The 16,170-nt window shown below is 38.7% G+C and overlaps 1 protein-coding gene across 3 annotated transcripts in view; it reads right to left on the reverse strand.

Annotated features, from left to right (window-relative positions):
• Positions 1–16,170, reverse strand: part of kcnq1.2 (potassium voltage-gated channel, KQT-like subfamily, member 1.2) — a 222,249-nt gene that overhangs the window by 187,873 nt on the left and 18,206 nt on the right. Inside the window, exons 1-2 of one of the 3 annotated variants that reach the window (XM_088080343.1) lie at positions 14,428–14,818; positions 11,460–12,118 (exon numbers count right to left, since the gene is read on the reverse strand). In XM_088080343.1, coding sequence (XP_087936469.1) covers positions 11,460–11,950 — 491 coding nt within the window. In that variant the 5' untranslated portion in view covers positions 11,951–12,118; positions 14,428–14,818. Of the gene's footprint in view, positions 1–11,459; positions 12,119–14,427; positions 14,819–16,170 lie in introns of those variants that run through there. The other 2 variants (XM_088080341.1, XM_088080342.1) reach the window with 2 other exon arrangements.

A 16,170-nucleotide genomic window follows, 5' to 3' on the forward strand; every position in this document is an offset into this window, starting at 1 on the left:
CTCGACATATGGGACTGAAAGATTTGAGGTACGCATGACAACTAAAAAGTAATCCATCCCTCCATAGGGTGTACATTTCCACTAAAAGCAAATGATTCAGCACGCAGGACACTTTGTAAAGTCAAATAGGAATGGTATGGTCACGCAACTGAAGAATGAGTCAGTTCTATTAAAGCGGTCATAAAAGCGAAAGCTGTAAGCAGTCTTAGTGCTCAATTTAAAGTTTAAATTTCAAGTAAAGATAATGCTTCATTCAGGAGTATTATAAGTCGGTGGCTTTTGTGAGGTCCAGTCTGATCCCTGAGTTGGTGCTGCAATGGCTTCACCAACCTAAACTACTCTTTCTTATTTGCTGGAATTTTTTTGGAATTGTTAATGACAGAGACTTAACATAATGCTGCTTACAGAGGTGTGTGGGAAACAATAGATTCACTTTTCTTTCTTAAAAGATTGTCTCAATGCAGCAAAGTCAATATTAATACATTTAAAGCCCATTTCAACATGACGATGTAGACAATGTTTGTAGACCAATCATATAAGTAATTTCACAAAATGAGAATCTCATTTTAAAACCTTTACCACTGTCATATAATATTGACCAATGCACGCTTATTGATCTGATGTGTGCAGCGATTGGCTGATAGGAATATTAGTTTGTGTTACAAATTGTTGCCAGGCGGTGGCATTACTAAACCAGACAGGGCAGGTTAAGATAAGGCCAGGTAAAGTCAACAAAAACCCATTTTCCTTTTTGAGAAATGAGATCATCTTTTAGGATAAGCATAAAAACGATGTCATATCCATGTAGGCCGTCGACAAGGTCATGTAATCTGTGTGTTTTCCTTCAGCACATGGGATGATGGCATTTGTGCTGTTTTGGAAGGATGACAGTGCAATGCAATATCCATGGGATTCCACTTACTGAACCAGCAGTGAGATAAATGTCACAATCTTTGAGCTTCTCTGGGTTTTAAAGAAACAGCGTTGCTTTGATTCAAATTCAGTCACATTTCTCAGGTGAGCAGCACCTCTGTTACACAATGGTGCGGTTGGTTGAAAACTGCTATTTGTTCATGCTGAACATTAAAACAAGCTATTAAAAACATGTGCAAAACACAAAAAAAAATCCACACTTACACTCCTCTCCCAATGAATATTAAACAAAACACTACTGGATATGATATCAATCAAATGTATATTAGGAAAACATGAAAGGAAAGTGTAATGCCAGTTAGCCTGTAGACTGTTGTGCCGTGATTGCAAATTATACATTAATACCATATTTCTTTAGGCATAATGATTTGTAGTTTAGTTTTACTGTTACCATATAACAGACCAGTCTGCAACATTATGTGCTGTTCTAACAAAGTCAGGATGTTGGAGCATACACAGGCAGACAAAGCCTCTCATACTTGAAGTTGTCATGGCTTCAAGTTTGCCACCAAATTCTCTTGAATAATTAAAAGTTCCAAAGATTAAACAAAACAATACATAAGACACCCAAAGCCATGACTGCAATGTTCTAAGGTTGCACATTTAGTCAGGGTGTGTACAGATAACAGAGCTTCCTGCACTGACACCGTGGGGAGGTGTTTGCTGTGGACAGGAATGGGTCACTCACAACCATTAGGCAACCTTATTTAGCCAGGCCAAAACCCCTGGGATCTGATTAAAACAAAACAGCTGGGGCTTTAGCGAGTATTACCGACTGCAGATCTGTCCTGCTTTACTAAAACAAGTACAGCGTAGAGCCACACCAAACTCTCCAGTCAATCAACTGAGAAACTGAGGCAATATAAGCTTAGGAAACATCTACTGGATACAGACAGACGGGGCAATGTGATCTCAGAAGTCTGGCTGACAAGGATGAAAGAGTGAGCCAGCCAGGACTGCTGTGCTAATTCTACACATTTAGCCTTTGGACCAACATTGGCTGGTTGTGTCTAATTAAAAGTTATAAAATGTCAATTTAAAAGTTATAAACTTAATCTCATTCACCTCAGCAGTGGGATTTCAGCACCTCAGATTTGAGGTTGTTGCATTATATATTTACAGCTGTCAGACAAGTCACCATGCTCTATCTATACTTTAAAGGGGAGCTATTATGCTTTTCCTTATTTTCTGTCATAGTTTTACAATGTCTGATGTCCCTATAATTCACTGACGAGTTTCAGAAAATGAGGTAAACACGTAAGTAATCTCTGTGAGCTGTTACCTTGTGCTTCAGACTGTTCTAAATACTCTTTCCAACATTTTTCTCTATTTTGGAGACAGGCTGACGTCAGCTTGTGACAGATTTCTTTATATGGTAATCTGCTCCAGGCACGCTACTGCAAATGTTTACATTATGTACACTACACTGTTACATGGAGTTACATGCTAACATCACGGAAACATGTAATCTTGATTGTAGATGTTGTTAATTTCTCCCTGATTTCGGATTGTATTACTGCTGGAACATGCGCAGTTGCGCAGAATATTTTGGTTTAGAAGCTTTTATTTGTTATCTTCATTAAACTCCTTAACAGTCATTACCCAGTTTGCAATGACCGTTGCAGAGACACCAAGAGAAATAGGGACGACCCAGAAACGCTCAGTAATCAGAGCAGACTGGGCTTTTTCCAAAGGTGCTTAAAAAAGACAGGCACTAACACTTACAGGCATTATTAAACAAATAGTGTTTTATCATGTTTTAACGTGTTTTTTATCATTATAGTATGTAAACACCTTCTAGTAGAAACCTAAAATACAAGTATGAACTGAAAATGAGCATAATAGGTTTCCTTTAACCCCTTTTTGACACTTTTATCCACACAGAGAGTGGATAGCCACCTCAGAGAAGCCACATATACACATGGTATCTGCTTAAGCTAGACTACCATACATTTGGCTTGTGCCACATTTTGAGAGGAGAGCCATGGTCAGCCGGGATATCAAGCCATAACAGTTTGTCTAGATCCACTACAAACGGCAACTGAGAGCCAAAAACCAAAACGGCCAATATCAAAAGCCTTCTAGGCTGTAGTGAATACAATAATGTCATATTCCTATGTTTGCCTTATGAATTCATCTCATAGAGTGTATGAATGACAGCAAAAGAAGGGACTGTCAAAAAGACCTTTTCAATAACTTCATCCCAACCTTCTTTACCTGTACCCACCATCAATACGGCCATCCACAGGAAAAAAAAACAGTAGAACTGTGAAGCACACAACTCTCTGAAACCTGAAAGGCCTCTCTTTACTCATTAAAGCAAACTACCTCCACCGTCAAACAATGGAGACATATCCAACTCATCACCACGCACATGTTCAAAACAGCCAGGCCTCACAGGGCCATGACATCTTAAGTAGCACAACTCAGAAAACTGTGCTACTTACACAGAGCAGTTTTAAAATCTCCAAAAACAATATTAACACAAAACTAAACATAAACATTACACCTTTCACATACAACATTTTTAAGCTTAAGCTTTCTTTCTCACTCCAGTTTTAGTTTAGAGTATAGTGTGCAAGGGTTCTACCCTTGCACACTGAAACAAGAGCGCTAACATATCTATGTCATTTTTAACCCCAACTCTTAAATCTCCTCACCTTTACCAAAATCATTCACTCCCTTTTCAGCCACAACCATTCACTGGCACTACCATGTTTCTTTACAGCCCATCTAAATCTCCCCCTTAAAATAAAAACCCAAGGCCCCACCCAGTTTCGCAGTAAGCCCCTTTTCTTTGGCATTAATGAATTTTTTTTTATCACATTTATTGCAGGTCATCCAGGTCTTTATCTCCCTAAGACGTGCTTAAAGTGTAGTAAACTGATTAGTTTCATCTGGCTTCGTTGATTAATGTAATTGGATATCCTGAAGATAACAATAAACATTTATTGACTTTCTGAATAATATTGCCAAACAGAAGCATTCATATTTTAGGATGAAGAGTACTGGTCCAAGCACAGAGCCTTGTGGAACTCCACAGCTAACTTTGGTGTTCATGGCCTGTTAAAAGTAATTCTGTGTATTCATCCTGTGATTCTGATCCACTCCAAAATCTGAATGTTTTTTCTTGGTCCATGCTACACCCTATCACAAAGTTCTATGAAAACCAGGCCAGTAGTTTTTCCATAATCATGCTGACAAACAAATCAATTTAAAAAATGAACCAAAAAAACACAACCTCCTTGCCAGAGGTAATGAGTCTCAGCCACTTATATAAACCACATCAGCTATTCTGTCGTTGATTTATAATTGGGTGGTCAGTTTAAGATTGTAGTGCTATGTCTATGCTGTTATAATACTGCTCAGGTGACATCACTGCTATTGCTGCACCTAAAACATTTAATCCCAACTTTATTTATGCCAAGTGCCGAGTCAAACCCAAGTATAAACATTGTACATACTGTGTACCCATAATAATGCTCCCATAATAAATCTGTTCCATGTGAGTTGACTGACTTGACTTCCATAATGTTTAGATATTTGCTGAGAGGCTAAACATCTATTTGCAGACTGCTTCTTGCACATGGCATGAAAAAAGAGCTTGTGACTTAAAAAAGCATAAACTTTCAGGCAAACAGCAGACAAATTGCCCTGGCCATCACCACTAGCCAGCACAGTCAGAGACACAGCAGCTCTCCACAAACCTCTTTACTGACCCCCCTCCCCATCCCATCCATGGAAGAGCTTAAGGGTGGATTACACCACATCAGCCACCAGTCACAAACATGGATATTCCACCCTGGCTTAGCCATCATCTTGTCCACCAAATACTTGAAAAAAATGATGTAAATCTACTTACTGGCTGGAGGATAAGATGAATAGAAAAGAAACATAGTAGGGAGTTATCACAAAATCAAATTCGTAACCAGTAACTTCTCCAGCTGTATGTCAGATTCAGCATCAGCAACGACAAAGCCAGAGGCTAAAACCTTCAGCTTCTCGGTTAAATTAAGGTGTACAGTTACATTTGGCACTTAGATTGGTTACTGAAAACCATCACTTTCACCATGCAATTTTGACTGCCACCTGGTACGATCTCCTGGTAAACTGATGCCTTGATTTACAGCACAAAGGAAGTGCATCAACCAGTAGGTAGCTATCCTAAGCTATTAGGTATGCCACAATGAGGAAATTTCCACACCAGTTCATAAACTCATGATAACACTGGTGTTACAGATTACACCACACATTAAACAGGAAAAGATATTCGTTGATGACGCTCGATATCTGTAGCGGGCTTTATTAAGTTACTGCTAATGAATACCAAACATTTTCGACTGCTGCAGCATATTAAAACCATTCAACTAATGAAACATGAGTTGACTTTTACTATGAATTAACCACAGGAAATGCAATGTATTTGTAAGTGAAAACAGCACTGCCGCTATCATTATTCGAAAGAATATCAACAAAACAAGGCAACAGTCATTTTTTTGGCGTTTGTTTACAGCGGCAGCAGCTGTTTGAACTATTGCATAGGTGTTTTTGCTTTTCGTCTTGACATTAAATCCTCCACTATAATCTTGTCAGTCAACTCTCCTTACTCTCATCTCATGATAAGTGAAATCTGACTCTTGAGACTGTGCTGGGACTCTTCTGCTGCTGGTGTACAGAGCAGACATTTCAAGTTCATAATTGTAATGTCCAACGTCCTACTAAGTATTGAGAAAAATAGAGCAAAAGATGGTGGGGGAGAGATGGGCAAGTGATGCAATTGGTGCATGCCGAAACACTGCAATACAGAATACTGTGGCAAGCCTGGTAGCTTACATAAGAGTATATAAGTATTTTGCAACGACAATCCCCACGAGCAGAAATGATGGATAGTGGAACAAACCAAAAAAAAATGGAGAAACTCCAACAAGCAAAAGAAAAGGTGGTAACAACAACACCACTTGGAAACATTGGAGGGGTATCCACTGTAATATCTCTCTAGGTATCATTTTTTAATCATTGAACATGTTAAACAAATTTTGAAGTCAAAGAAAATAGTAATAGTAGTAGCAGTAGTAGTAGTATTGGAAAACAATTGATTCAGCGTAGTATCAAAATATTTTGTGTGGCCATATTATATCGATATACAGACTTTTTACATATTTTTTAATTATATAAATGATTATTATTGCAAATTCATTTTAAACTTTTGGTAGCCTACAAGAATAATAAAAATCAATTGCTCGTTCAGTCCAAAGGATACATTTTAGTCCAGTAAAAATCACTGAAGAGGGATGAACAGACTGAAAGATTTCTAATCTTATAAGATAAAACATATGCTGACAAAGTTTTCCTTTGGGGACATAATTTGCTACAGAAAAAAATGTAATAAATTGCAATACATCAAAATATGTTTTTTGCAATACTCAGCATATCACAAAACATTTAAATTGCAATAATTTAGGATCATGTCTTTATAATATTGTATCGTGGGGCCTCTGGTGATTCCCACCCCAAGAAAACAGCATTACATAATATTTCCCAGGAGACATAACTTGCTACTGAGAAATGGACGAGACCCCTATAGTTCACTTCATTCATTCAGTAATCTCTTGTAAGCAGATATCCAACAAGAGGTTTCCTTTCTGCCCTTTCCACATAGATGGAGGGGATTCACTATAACCATTTCAATAATCTGTCCAGATATAAAAACACACAACAGAACCAAGTATTCCAAACAACATCTGGCCAAATGCTTTTTCATGAGGATAAACAGGTGCAGTTCTTCCTCCACTGCAAACTGGTGGTATAATGATGTTACAGTAGAAGTGACCTTTATGAGATAATGATTACAGCCCTTGCAAATGAAAATATTAAACATTAAAAAAAAATTTAGCTCAGTTTCATTTGTCTCGAATGAAATAACGCATCATCGCATTGGAAGAAACTGAACTGTTAGATTTGGTGGATAAGAGGACCAAGATGTACGCTTGTAATCTGCTGAGTGAGAAGGGCATTTAGGAATCATGAGGACATACATGTTCATTCCCTTTGGTTACGTAAAAGACTCAGAGGGAGTGGCCCAAACGTGAAGGGGATCATTGCCCCAGGTTGTCTGTGTGCTGCTGGTGAGTCTGCATGCCATTGCATAAGACTCTTTTCGGGCACTCTTCTCATATGCTGTCCTGAGTCCAAGGGATTTCTACGCATTCTGACTAACTCTGTCATCATTAGTGTGGTATGTGTGTCTCTGTCAGTCTGGGGTTAGACAAACATCACATTTAATACATAACATATTGACTTTGTTCAAATGTGTTCATATAAATAACTCATTGTTTTCTAACATCAAGAGGAAAGAGCATGCTTCCTGACGACCCCTAAATAAAGCCTGCGCCTGTTACTGCTCAAACTTCATTGAATCATTTATTTTTTAATTACTTTTATGATATGAAACCACTTTTCTGCAAACAAAGTTAACAAAATAAGGAAAAAATGTTTTAATGAGTTTTAATTAAGTTTTAATGACCGAACGCCATTTTAGGGAGTTAGCGTATGAGAGTGGAGAGAATACTACAGCTGTTGCTCAGAGTGTCAAAATAAAACGCCACCCAGTGCATGTCAAACCAAAGCTAAAGCTGCCTCAGTGCCCTCGGTATCTGATGCTGACGGAAACTTTGCAAATGCTGGTATCTGATGAGCTGAACGTGAGACCAGGCTCTTTCGTTTATTATTAAGCTTACATTTGCAGAAAAAAATATGTTGGATGACGATGTTTGGTTGGCTGTTGGCTACATTTTTTAATGCATATGTTGGGGGGTGGGGGGGTTCAGCATTTTCATCATTTTGCTGTCTATGATTAATTAAATAATTGGGATTTATACCAGCTTTCAGAAATAAAACAGGTCGGTCAGATCCATCAACTGTTGCAGAAAAGGACTAAGGATGAATGCACATCAATACACACACATTCAATGCACATGAGTATAATGTGCAAGCATTAATTTGAATGAAATGTCTCCCCACAGATCTGCGTGTTGTCCCAACCTGTTGATTGGACAGATGTTCTGAAACAGCCAGATGGAGTATTGATGCATTTTCAGCCTATGTGAGCCAATATGACTGTGTGTTTCCCTACATTGTATTGTGCAATCCAGCCACGTGTGTACATCTGTGTGTGTTTTGGTAGATGCATGTCTGTGTCTGCATGCAAACATGCGTGTTTGCTGAACTACTGGCAGTTGTGGAAATGTTGCTGATCCCGGCTTCAGCATGATAAAGGCAGTGATGAATTGAGCAGCCACCTGTGCGTGCGTGCATGTGCGTGTGTGTGTGTGTGTGTGTGTGTGTGTGTGTGTTGTTTGTCCCCGTTGGTGTCATCCTAATGTAGAGCAGGCCTATTAGAGCAGTCCTATTAGGAGTGTCATGAGAGCTCCATACAGCCCTTTATGCCTCCCCTCTCCCCTGCCAATCTCTAAAGAGGCCCGGAGAATAGATGGCCACCAGCGATAGCCATCGACAAGTAAGAGTTACTTAAAGGAGTGTCAGCGGGGATCAGTCAGAAGGGTTTAATATTAAATGAAGGACAGGCTCGGGTTCTCTCTCCTCTGTGAGGGCAGAACATTAGAGCCTCAATTACTTCTGGAGCCAATTATCATCAGTGCAGGGCCCAAAAAACACATACACACAGGACAACGGGGAATCTCCGCAGCGTTTCCATTCATCTGTGACTGACAAAGGAAATATCTTAATGAGACAGACTAACTCTACCTCTCTTCAAGCACAATTTCACACAGACAGAGCTGAGAAGCGGTAGGTGTACTTGGCATTTTTAATGACTAAACATTAAACGTATGTTTAAATGATTATGTAATTTGAAGGCAGCTGAGGTAAAGCACTGTAGAGGCGGATAAATGTGTTTGGATGATTTGGGAGGAACGGGATCTTTCAGATGGGTCAGATACTAAGGCTGTTGCCAAAAGTTGCAGAGCAGGACAAACACTCCTGGTTGGTCTTTGCCAGAGCTGTCTGCTGAGTCATGACCCAAAAGTGGGACGCTTTGAAGGTTCAAAGTTCGTCCTTCAATACATTTTTTAAGTTTATATATTTGTACACTTATGTGGCCACAATGGATGTGTTTTTGATATGAAAAGGATGTCTTTGTGTTCGTCACTGCCTGTTCAAGGTGGCAATATTGCGTCGTTATTGGGCCTTGACGTTTTTTTATGAAATATTGGGGGGAAAGAACTGTCTTCCCTTCGAGCCAGCAGCTTAAAAAGGACAGACAGCAAGAACGGACCACTGACAGCACGGGTATGACATGTGTACAACCAACCACCAGGAGAATTAAAAAGCAGCTGATAGCAGCTAACTCAAAGAAGTAGAACAGAAACCAAAAATGTCCATTAGTTTGGAAAACAATGACGTCCAGAGGCTCATTACCATCACAAGTTCAGCCGCTATGTAACAGGGTCAGTTAGACATTGCTGTTGTCAAATTATGGTGTTATGGTGTTAAACTGTTAATAAGTTTGTACATGAATTCATTTTACTACAATGCATTCTAGTGCAACCTTAATTAAAGACCAAACCACATGTGACAATTTTTTGACTGCACCGTGCTCTGCTTTACTTGTCCTGGGACCTGGTCTACTCAGACACAACATAGTATTTGGCAGACGCCTTTCAGCCAATTAATGACCCAGCTCAGATTGTATGTGTAACTATAGCAGCAGCAGAGACTCATCCTCCTAATACTCCTTCACAGTGCACCGGTAAAGATCGGAAAGCTGTACTAGCATGATTTTACTGTACCCAACCTACGAATAACAATTGTACTGTATGAGGAAAATGAAATAGAAAAAATGGTACAACAAAAATAATGCCTGGAAATACAGAACTTTGGAAAGTGAATAACTGCCCACAATTAGGAAATCAAAATTAAGCTAGCTTTTTATGAAAAAAAAAGTTTATTTGAATAAATGTTTGGTTCAGCTGAATGCAAAAGAGTTTAGTAGATGTTTTTACATTGAACCTCTATTATTATCATTCACATTTTCATCTAATCTGGTCTAAATCCATGGGCTCAGGGCTTACTATGACGTCTGGGGCTAAATTGTGGGATACTTTAGAGATCATAGAAGAGCCTTTAGTCACAGCATGTTAGCAGGATATTCTTGGTCCTGGCAGAGCTTTACTTGCAGTTATGCAAAAAGGTAAGCAAACGGTTACAGTGTCGTTATCGCGACAGAATCGATTTCCCCAATTCATTAAAGTGTTATTTATGGAAAATAATTGTTTGAATTTGGAAACGTATTGTGATAAAAACTAATCTGATCATTTGTTAAACATGTTTAAATAAAAGTCTAAACTAGCACAAGCTAAATTTTGAAAAAAAAATCTCTTACTTTTTAGGATACTGTATTAGTTATATATTAAGCACTTCTTATGAACACATGTGTGGGACATAATTTACTTAAAGTTTCTATGTTTTTGCCATGTATTTTTGTATTATTGACATTGCTTTTTTTATTTTGTTAATTCAGACAACATTTTGGATTTATTTTCCAGGATATTTAAATGGAGAAAAATGAAACATAGAAACAAAATAAGATACTTACTACCTGCAATAAAATGCAGTTCATACTAAATTTTAAGTGTGGGACATAAAAACTTATTCCACAATCCAAATTCTGCAGCATGGTCATTACACCATGCTTAAACACTTTCAACCTCATCACAGTCCAAGCATATCAGCACCAACAAAGGAGAGGAAAACATTGCTAAGTGGCTATAATAAACTGATTTATGCGGCTGGGTTTTTAACTGTGGGTCAGTGAATCCTCCTGGCAGGTCGTGTTGGCAGCATCATGAAAGACGCTCCATGTTTCATGCATGATGTTGCTGATTTGTTGACTTTAAGGAAGAGCAAAGTAGACCGAGCTCATCAGTGCCAAAGGTGTGGTTGGCCAGATCACAGTGACCTCTTTCTGTTGAGCTATCTTAGAACAACCGCAGACAACCAGCAGGCCACAGACACCTCTTCTTTAGTTACTGGGAACCAGAACCTAATACTGGGAGAAGCAGCACTAGATGTAATTAACGAGAAAGGAGCTGGAGCAACCCAAGAGCCACCACACAGGCCTGTGAGGCCTCAAGTCAGACGCTCAGCTAGACTTTAAGCTGAATTTCTAACAGCTTTAAGCACTCATATCAAAATTTCCAAATGTTGAGTAATAAAGATTTAGGAATTTGGGGTTTATTTAGGTTCCTAAAGTTTGCCAGATATATCACATTAAGTGTTATGTTTCTCTTTTAATTAATTACTAAAGACACCATTGCATGGTGTTCTGGGAGATTGTTTTCTGTGAGCGCTCCTAATAATTTTTCATTTGCTATCATTCCACCTTTTGAGCCTAACACATGGTTGTCAAACTTTAGGCGGTCATCTGGATCTGCTCATTCTGCACCGCTGCCAAACTGACCTGCAGCCTGTGCCGTAATCAGCATACACAGAACCGGACAGGTACTCACACGAGGAAGTGGTAGAGGAAGCATTTCAATCCAGCAGGTCTCTCTAGGAAGTTGTAAACATCCCCCTGCATGCTAGTCTTGATGTAAGGGCTCTGGAAATCCTTTTGATGATGATGCAGCCAGCTCGAACGAGGGAGAGGCGGAGGGACGGAGGTGATGGAGGGCTGGCTGTGTATGGTCTGCCGTGCTGGGTTCATTGTGTCTGCTGGCGGACAGCAGGGAATGCCTGATCCATTATTCACCGCTGTGGGGTCCAGTTCCAGTGAAACAGGAGAGTAGTGGCTTCTGTCGGGAGCAGGAGCCCGTAGGGCAGAGCTGGTAGTTGTAGTGCCGGTGGAGGCTGCGTCCATCTCCTGGTCCAGGCTGAGGCTGAGGCTCGTGCTGGCATATCCATTGGGTCTGCAACTTATGAAGGAGCTCCCCATCCTGCTACCATAGTCGCGTTGCACATGACACGTCATGTGAAAGGAGTGTGCACGTCTTTCCCCCATGGTGCAGTTCAAAGAGGGAGGACTTGAAAGTCCTGGAAAGTCCTGTAGGTTGTGACCACGAGTCAGGTAGAAGGGAAGAGTCCACCAGGATACGGCACCTAGCTAGGCATGGCTAGCTACCGGCTGCAGACAAGAGCTGTCTCTGCTGCACTGCATGTGTGTCCATACCTGCAGTGGAAGAAGTGACATGAGTCATGGAGATAGTATGACTGTAATCAAGCCTTGCCCTCTACAGGAAGGGCCTCATTTAACACGCATCTGTCATGAAAAATACAAGACATGGACACTCTAAAGCTTACTTTGATGAATCACTCTGGTTTTACAAAAACAACAGTAATAGTCTTTACCTGGGTCAAATTGCATTATCTGAACAGCACAATGTATTTCCCAAAAATGTAAGGTTTAAAGTTCTTGAAGGCGCATGGGTGCAGAAAAAAAAACAATCATATTGTTATATGACTGGTCTTAATGCAGATAAAATCAAATACTTTAAGACATAAACATCTGCTACTCTAACAGGTGGCATTCAAACATTGCAGAATATTTTTACTCGAAATATTAAAGGTGGTTCCCCTCAGCACACTTTGAACTGTTGCCATACGAGGCTCATAGACTTTTATTTTGTAACAGTCCTGCTTGTTGCTCTACAAGATGTATAGCACTATGGGTTTGTTTGTGAAGTCACAAAGAGAAAGAAAAGACAGATTTTCCATTTGTGAGTCAAAAAAACCATAGTGACATTTCTATGAACTTGCTTATCCAGGTATAGGTTATTACATTTTGACCTCTGACCTGGCAAAATAATACAAGAGTAACATGCACTTAATATCCCAAGAACAATATCATACGTGAGTTTATATGGCAGCATCAGGTCAAGTCCATTTCCGGCTCTCTCTGAGGATTTACTACTGAAAAACCTGTTGTATTGTCTTTGATGGATGTCAAAAGCTGCCTAGTTTTCCATCTGGGAAGGTAAAAACAAATGCACAACAAGCACTCTGCTAACATTTAGAGAGAATAATCCAGTGTGTCTACCAGATGATGACAAATTTTAAGCCACTGCTTTCACTAACAGTTACACAGGACATGTGACTTCACAGAAGCTTCATCAACGTGCAAAAAGAAGAAAAGTAGACTGATTAAAGCCACGTGAATGATTGTTTTGAAGCTTTTCTCTTGCTTTTTTCTCTTTTTTTTTGTCATTGCAGTTGCAGGCAGATCAAGGTTAACAGCAAGCACATTATTTAAATATGCGCACTCAGTCAAGAAGATGGTCACAAAAAATGCTGCATGTTCATATTTGACCAAACCTCCAGTATTTGTGTTTGAAAATAGGTGCAATATAGTATGAGCCATAATATTAAATCTATACAAACTAACTAACAGGAAATTATGTGCAGTAGATACATTTTAAAATCCAGTTTGTGTCCCCCACACTTCAACAACATTTTTTTTTTTTTTGAACCACTAAGATCATGTTTAATTCACTTTCGTTTGGCTTGGTCATCAGATACTGGCTAAGATTGTGAACCGCTGATTTTGCTCTGATATACTCCAAAATATGTCACAGAAGAGTAGCATACCGAGTACTATTCTGGTAAAATGATGACTAAATTCATTAATACCTGGATTTTGTTTTGGTTACTGTAGTCCCTAAATGTTTGCAAAAATACAAGAAATGGGTTACAAATTGTTTTTTCTTTTCCTCATGGAGGCCCCCCAGTACCCCTGTTTTATTGTGTCCCCTCCACTTCTCAAACCAAAGTTTCACCCTTGGAAACACATCCTAATGACTGTGTGTATTATCAGTTTCTAATATCTGAAAATGGACCTGTAACTAAGTCTGGACAGCTTGACAAAAACATTTTCCGTCAGCGAATTCTACTCCTTCATCTGCAATTAATGAGTGTATCAAGGGTAAGTAGGTGGTTCAGTATCTTCTCTGGAAAGACATTGAACCAGGTAGTGTTATAGATGTTGCCTAAAAGGATCGGAAAAAGTGTCATGGGACAAGAGAGGTCGGCTAATTGGAGGCAGCCACACCGTCCATATCTGTCCTCAGCTATGGATGAACTGATGACAGGAGCCACACGGCTGCTGTCTGCCTGTAGATAGAGTTTCTACCTTTAAAACTACACAGTCCTGAGACACAATGAGCTGTCAGACATGCATTAGGCTGCCGTGGGTCTCTACAGTTACACAGTATTGTGTGACTTTCCGTTAAACTGAACCAGGGGACATCTGATACAATTGAAATGACAGCATGTGGGTTAAAATAAATTTAGAGCAACAAATTTCCCACAAAAAAAAATCCTATTTTCATCTGCTTAATTAAACTCTTGAGACAAGCCCAAAAAAGCACAGGTTGGGGTCTATTTAATGATGCTGCATAATCAAGGAAATGTTAAGTCAATATTTGCATCAGAAGGCTTGCTGAATTCTTCAAAAATTGAACAGAAACACGTTTTAAATCTTACCTTAAACTCCAGTAACGCATCTCAAGTTGTGATTGATGGTAAATAAAATCACGTTATCTCCACGCAACAAGTTCGTCTTTTTGTTTGTTTATGTTTTAAGGAGGGGGAAAGCCAAATCCAGTCGTAAAATACCCTATTTAAATTAGTTAGAAATTGTCTGCCAACGCTTAAGATACATTAAAAAAATAAAGACGCAAACCCCAACATCGAAAACACAGTAAAAGCTCAAGTCTTTCATCGGCTGCTGCCTGCAGGACTCTCCTCTCCTCCCTTTGAAGTGCATCGCAGCCTGTGCCTGTGCGACTGCTGCGTTCATGTGATCAGGGAAATTCTACTATCGAAACACGAGTCAGCGACAAAGTGATACCCGGTCATCTTCTGTTACTACAGAGCAGAAGGATGCAAATGTGGATAGCAGTGCAATATATAACAAGCAATATTCACTGCAAAAACGTGATTTATGATATAATAAAACAATGATGTGATTATTATTTGAAATGACTTACCCGTGGCTGACCATGTATGGATGGAGTAGTTGTGTCTGATTTTATATTCAGTGCTTTCTGTAATTATTTAAAATCAAAATTAATAGTTTTCTTTATTTACTCAATAGTCTATATAATGTAATACAATATTGAAAAATGCCCATCACACAGGGCCTTCAAATTCATTGTGATGTCCATTCAACAATCCAAAATCCAAAGATGTTCAATTTACAAAAACATAAAAACAAAAACAAGCTCAAATCTTCACGTTAGAAAAGCCCTAAGCAGTGAATGTTTGGCGTTTTTGCTTTGAAACCGACTTAGAGGTCGTCACCTGTGGAGTTTTCCTCAAAACAAACTAGATCTGTTTATATTCAGCGTTTTTCATTACAAAGCACAGGAATTGAATCACAGTAAATGTTTGTTTGCCCTCATAATGTTGATGATTATGTTGTCACAACCATAAGTTGGTTATGATGGTAAAGTAATGGTATTTTAAGAGTAAACTATGATTAAACTGTGGAATGTGGGCATCAGCTAAGCGAGCATTTAACATAGTACATGCACTGAAAATGCCTTACCAGTTTCAACAGGATATCAGAGACTGTAACATCCTTTGATTCACTGAAACTTGGAGCAGAGGACTCCAATGAGAGGAGGAGAGGCGTCTGCTTTGCAGCAAATAAGGACTGGTATAACAGTGGAAACAAGGTGTTCCCAATCCTGCTGTAGACAGTGGTAGAATGTAACTAAGTACATTTACTCAAGTACTATACTTAAGTAAAAAAAATGAGGTATTTGTACATTACCTTGAGAATTTCTATTCATGTCACTTTATACTTCTACTCTACTACAATCCAAAGGGAAATATTGTACTTTTCACTTCACTACATTTATCTGAATGCTTTAGTTACTTTACAAATTACAAAGAATTTTGCATAAAAAAACTATGTTTATTAAATATCATGTTTTTGCAATAAATTAACAAACAATTAATACAAGTACAGCTGCAGTGATTAGCTGATTAATCAATCAGTCGATTGACATAAAATAAATTGCCAACTATTTTGATAAACAAGTCTTTCTCTATTCTTTTGATAAATTTGAGTTTTGGGGTTATTTTTAAATAATTGAGTTTTTTTATTTGTTGTTTTTTATATTGTTTTTATATAGTTTTGAGTTTTTTACTTTTAGTTTTAATGCTTTAAGTACTTTTTCCTGAATATACTTACTTTCACTTATATAACATTTTCAATGA

The sequence above is a fragment of the Plectropomus leopardus genome, chromosome 7, assembly GCF_026936395.1.
Source record: "Plectropomus leopardus strain MGB_pleo_1.0 chromosome 7, ASM2693639v1, whole genome shotgun sequence".
Classification (NCBI taxonomy): Eukaryota; Metazoa; Chordata; class Actinopteri; order Perciformes; family Serranidae; genus Plectropomus; species Plectropomus leopardus.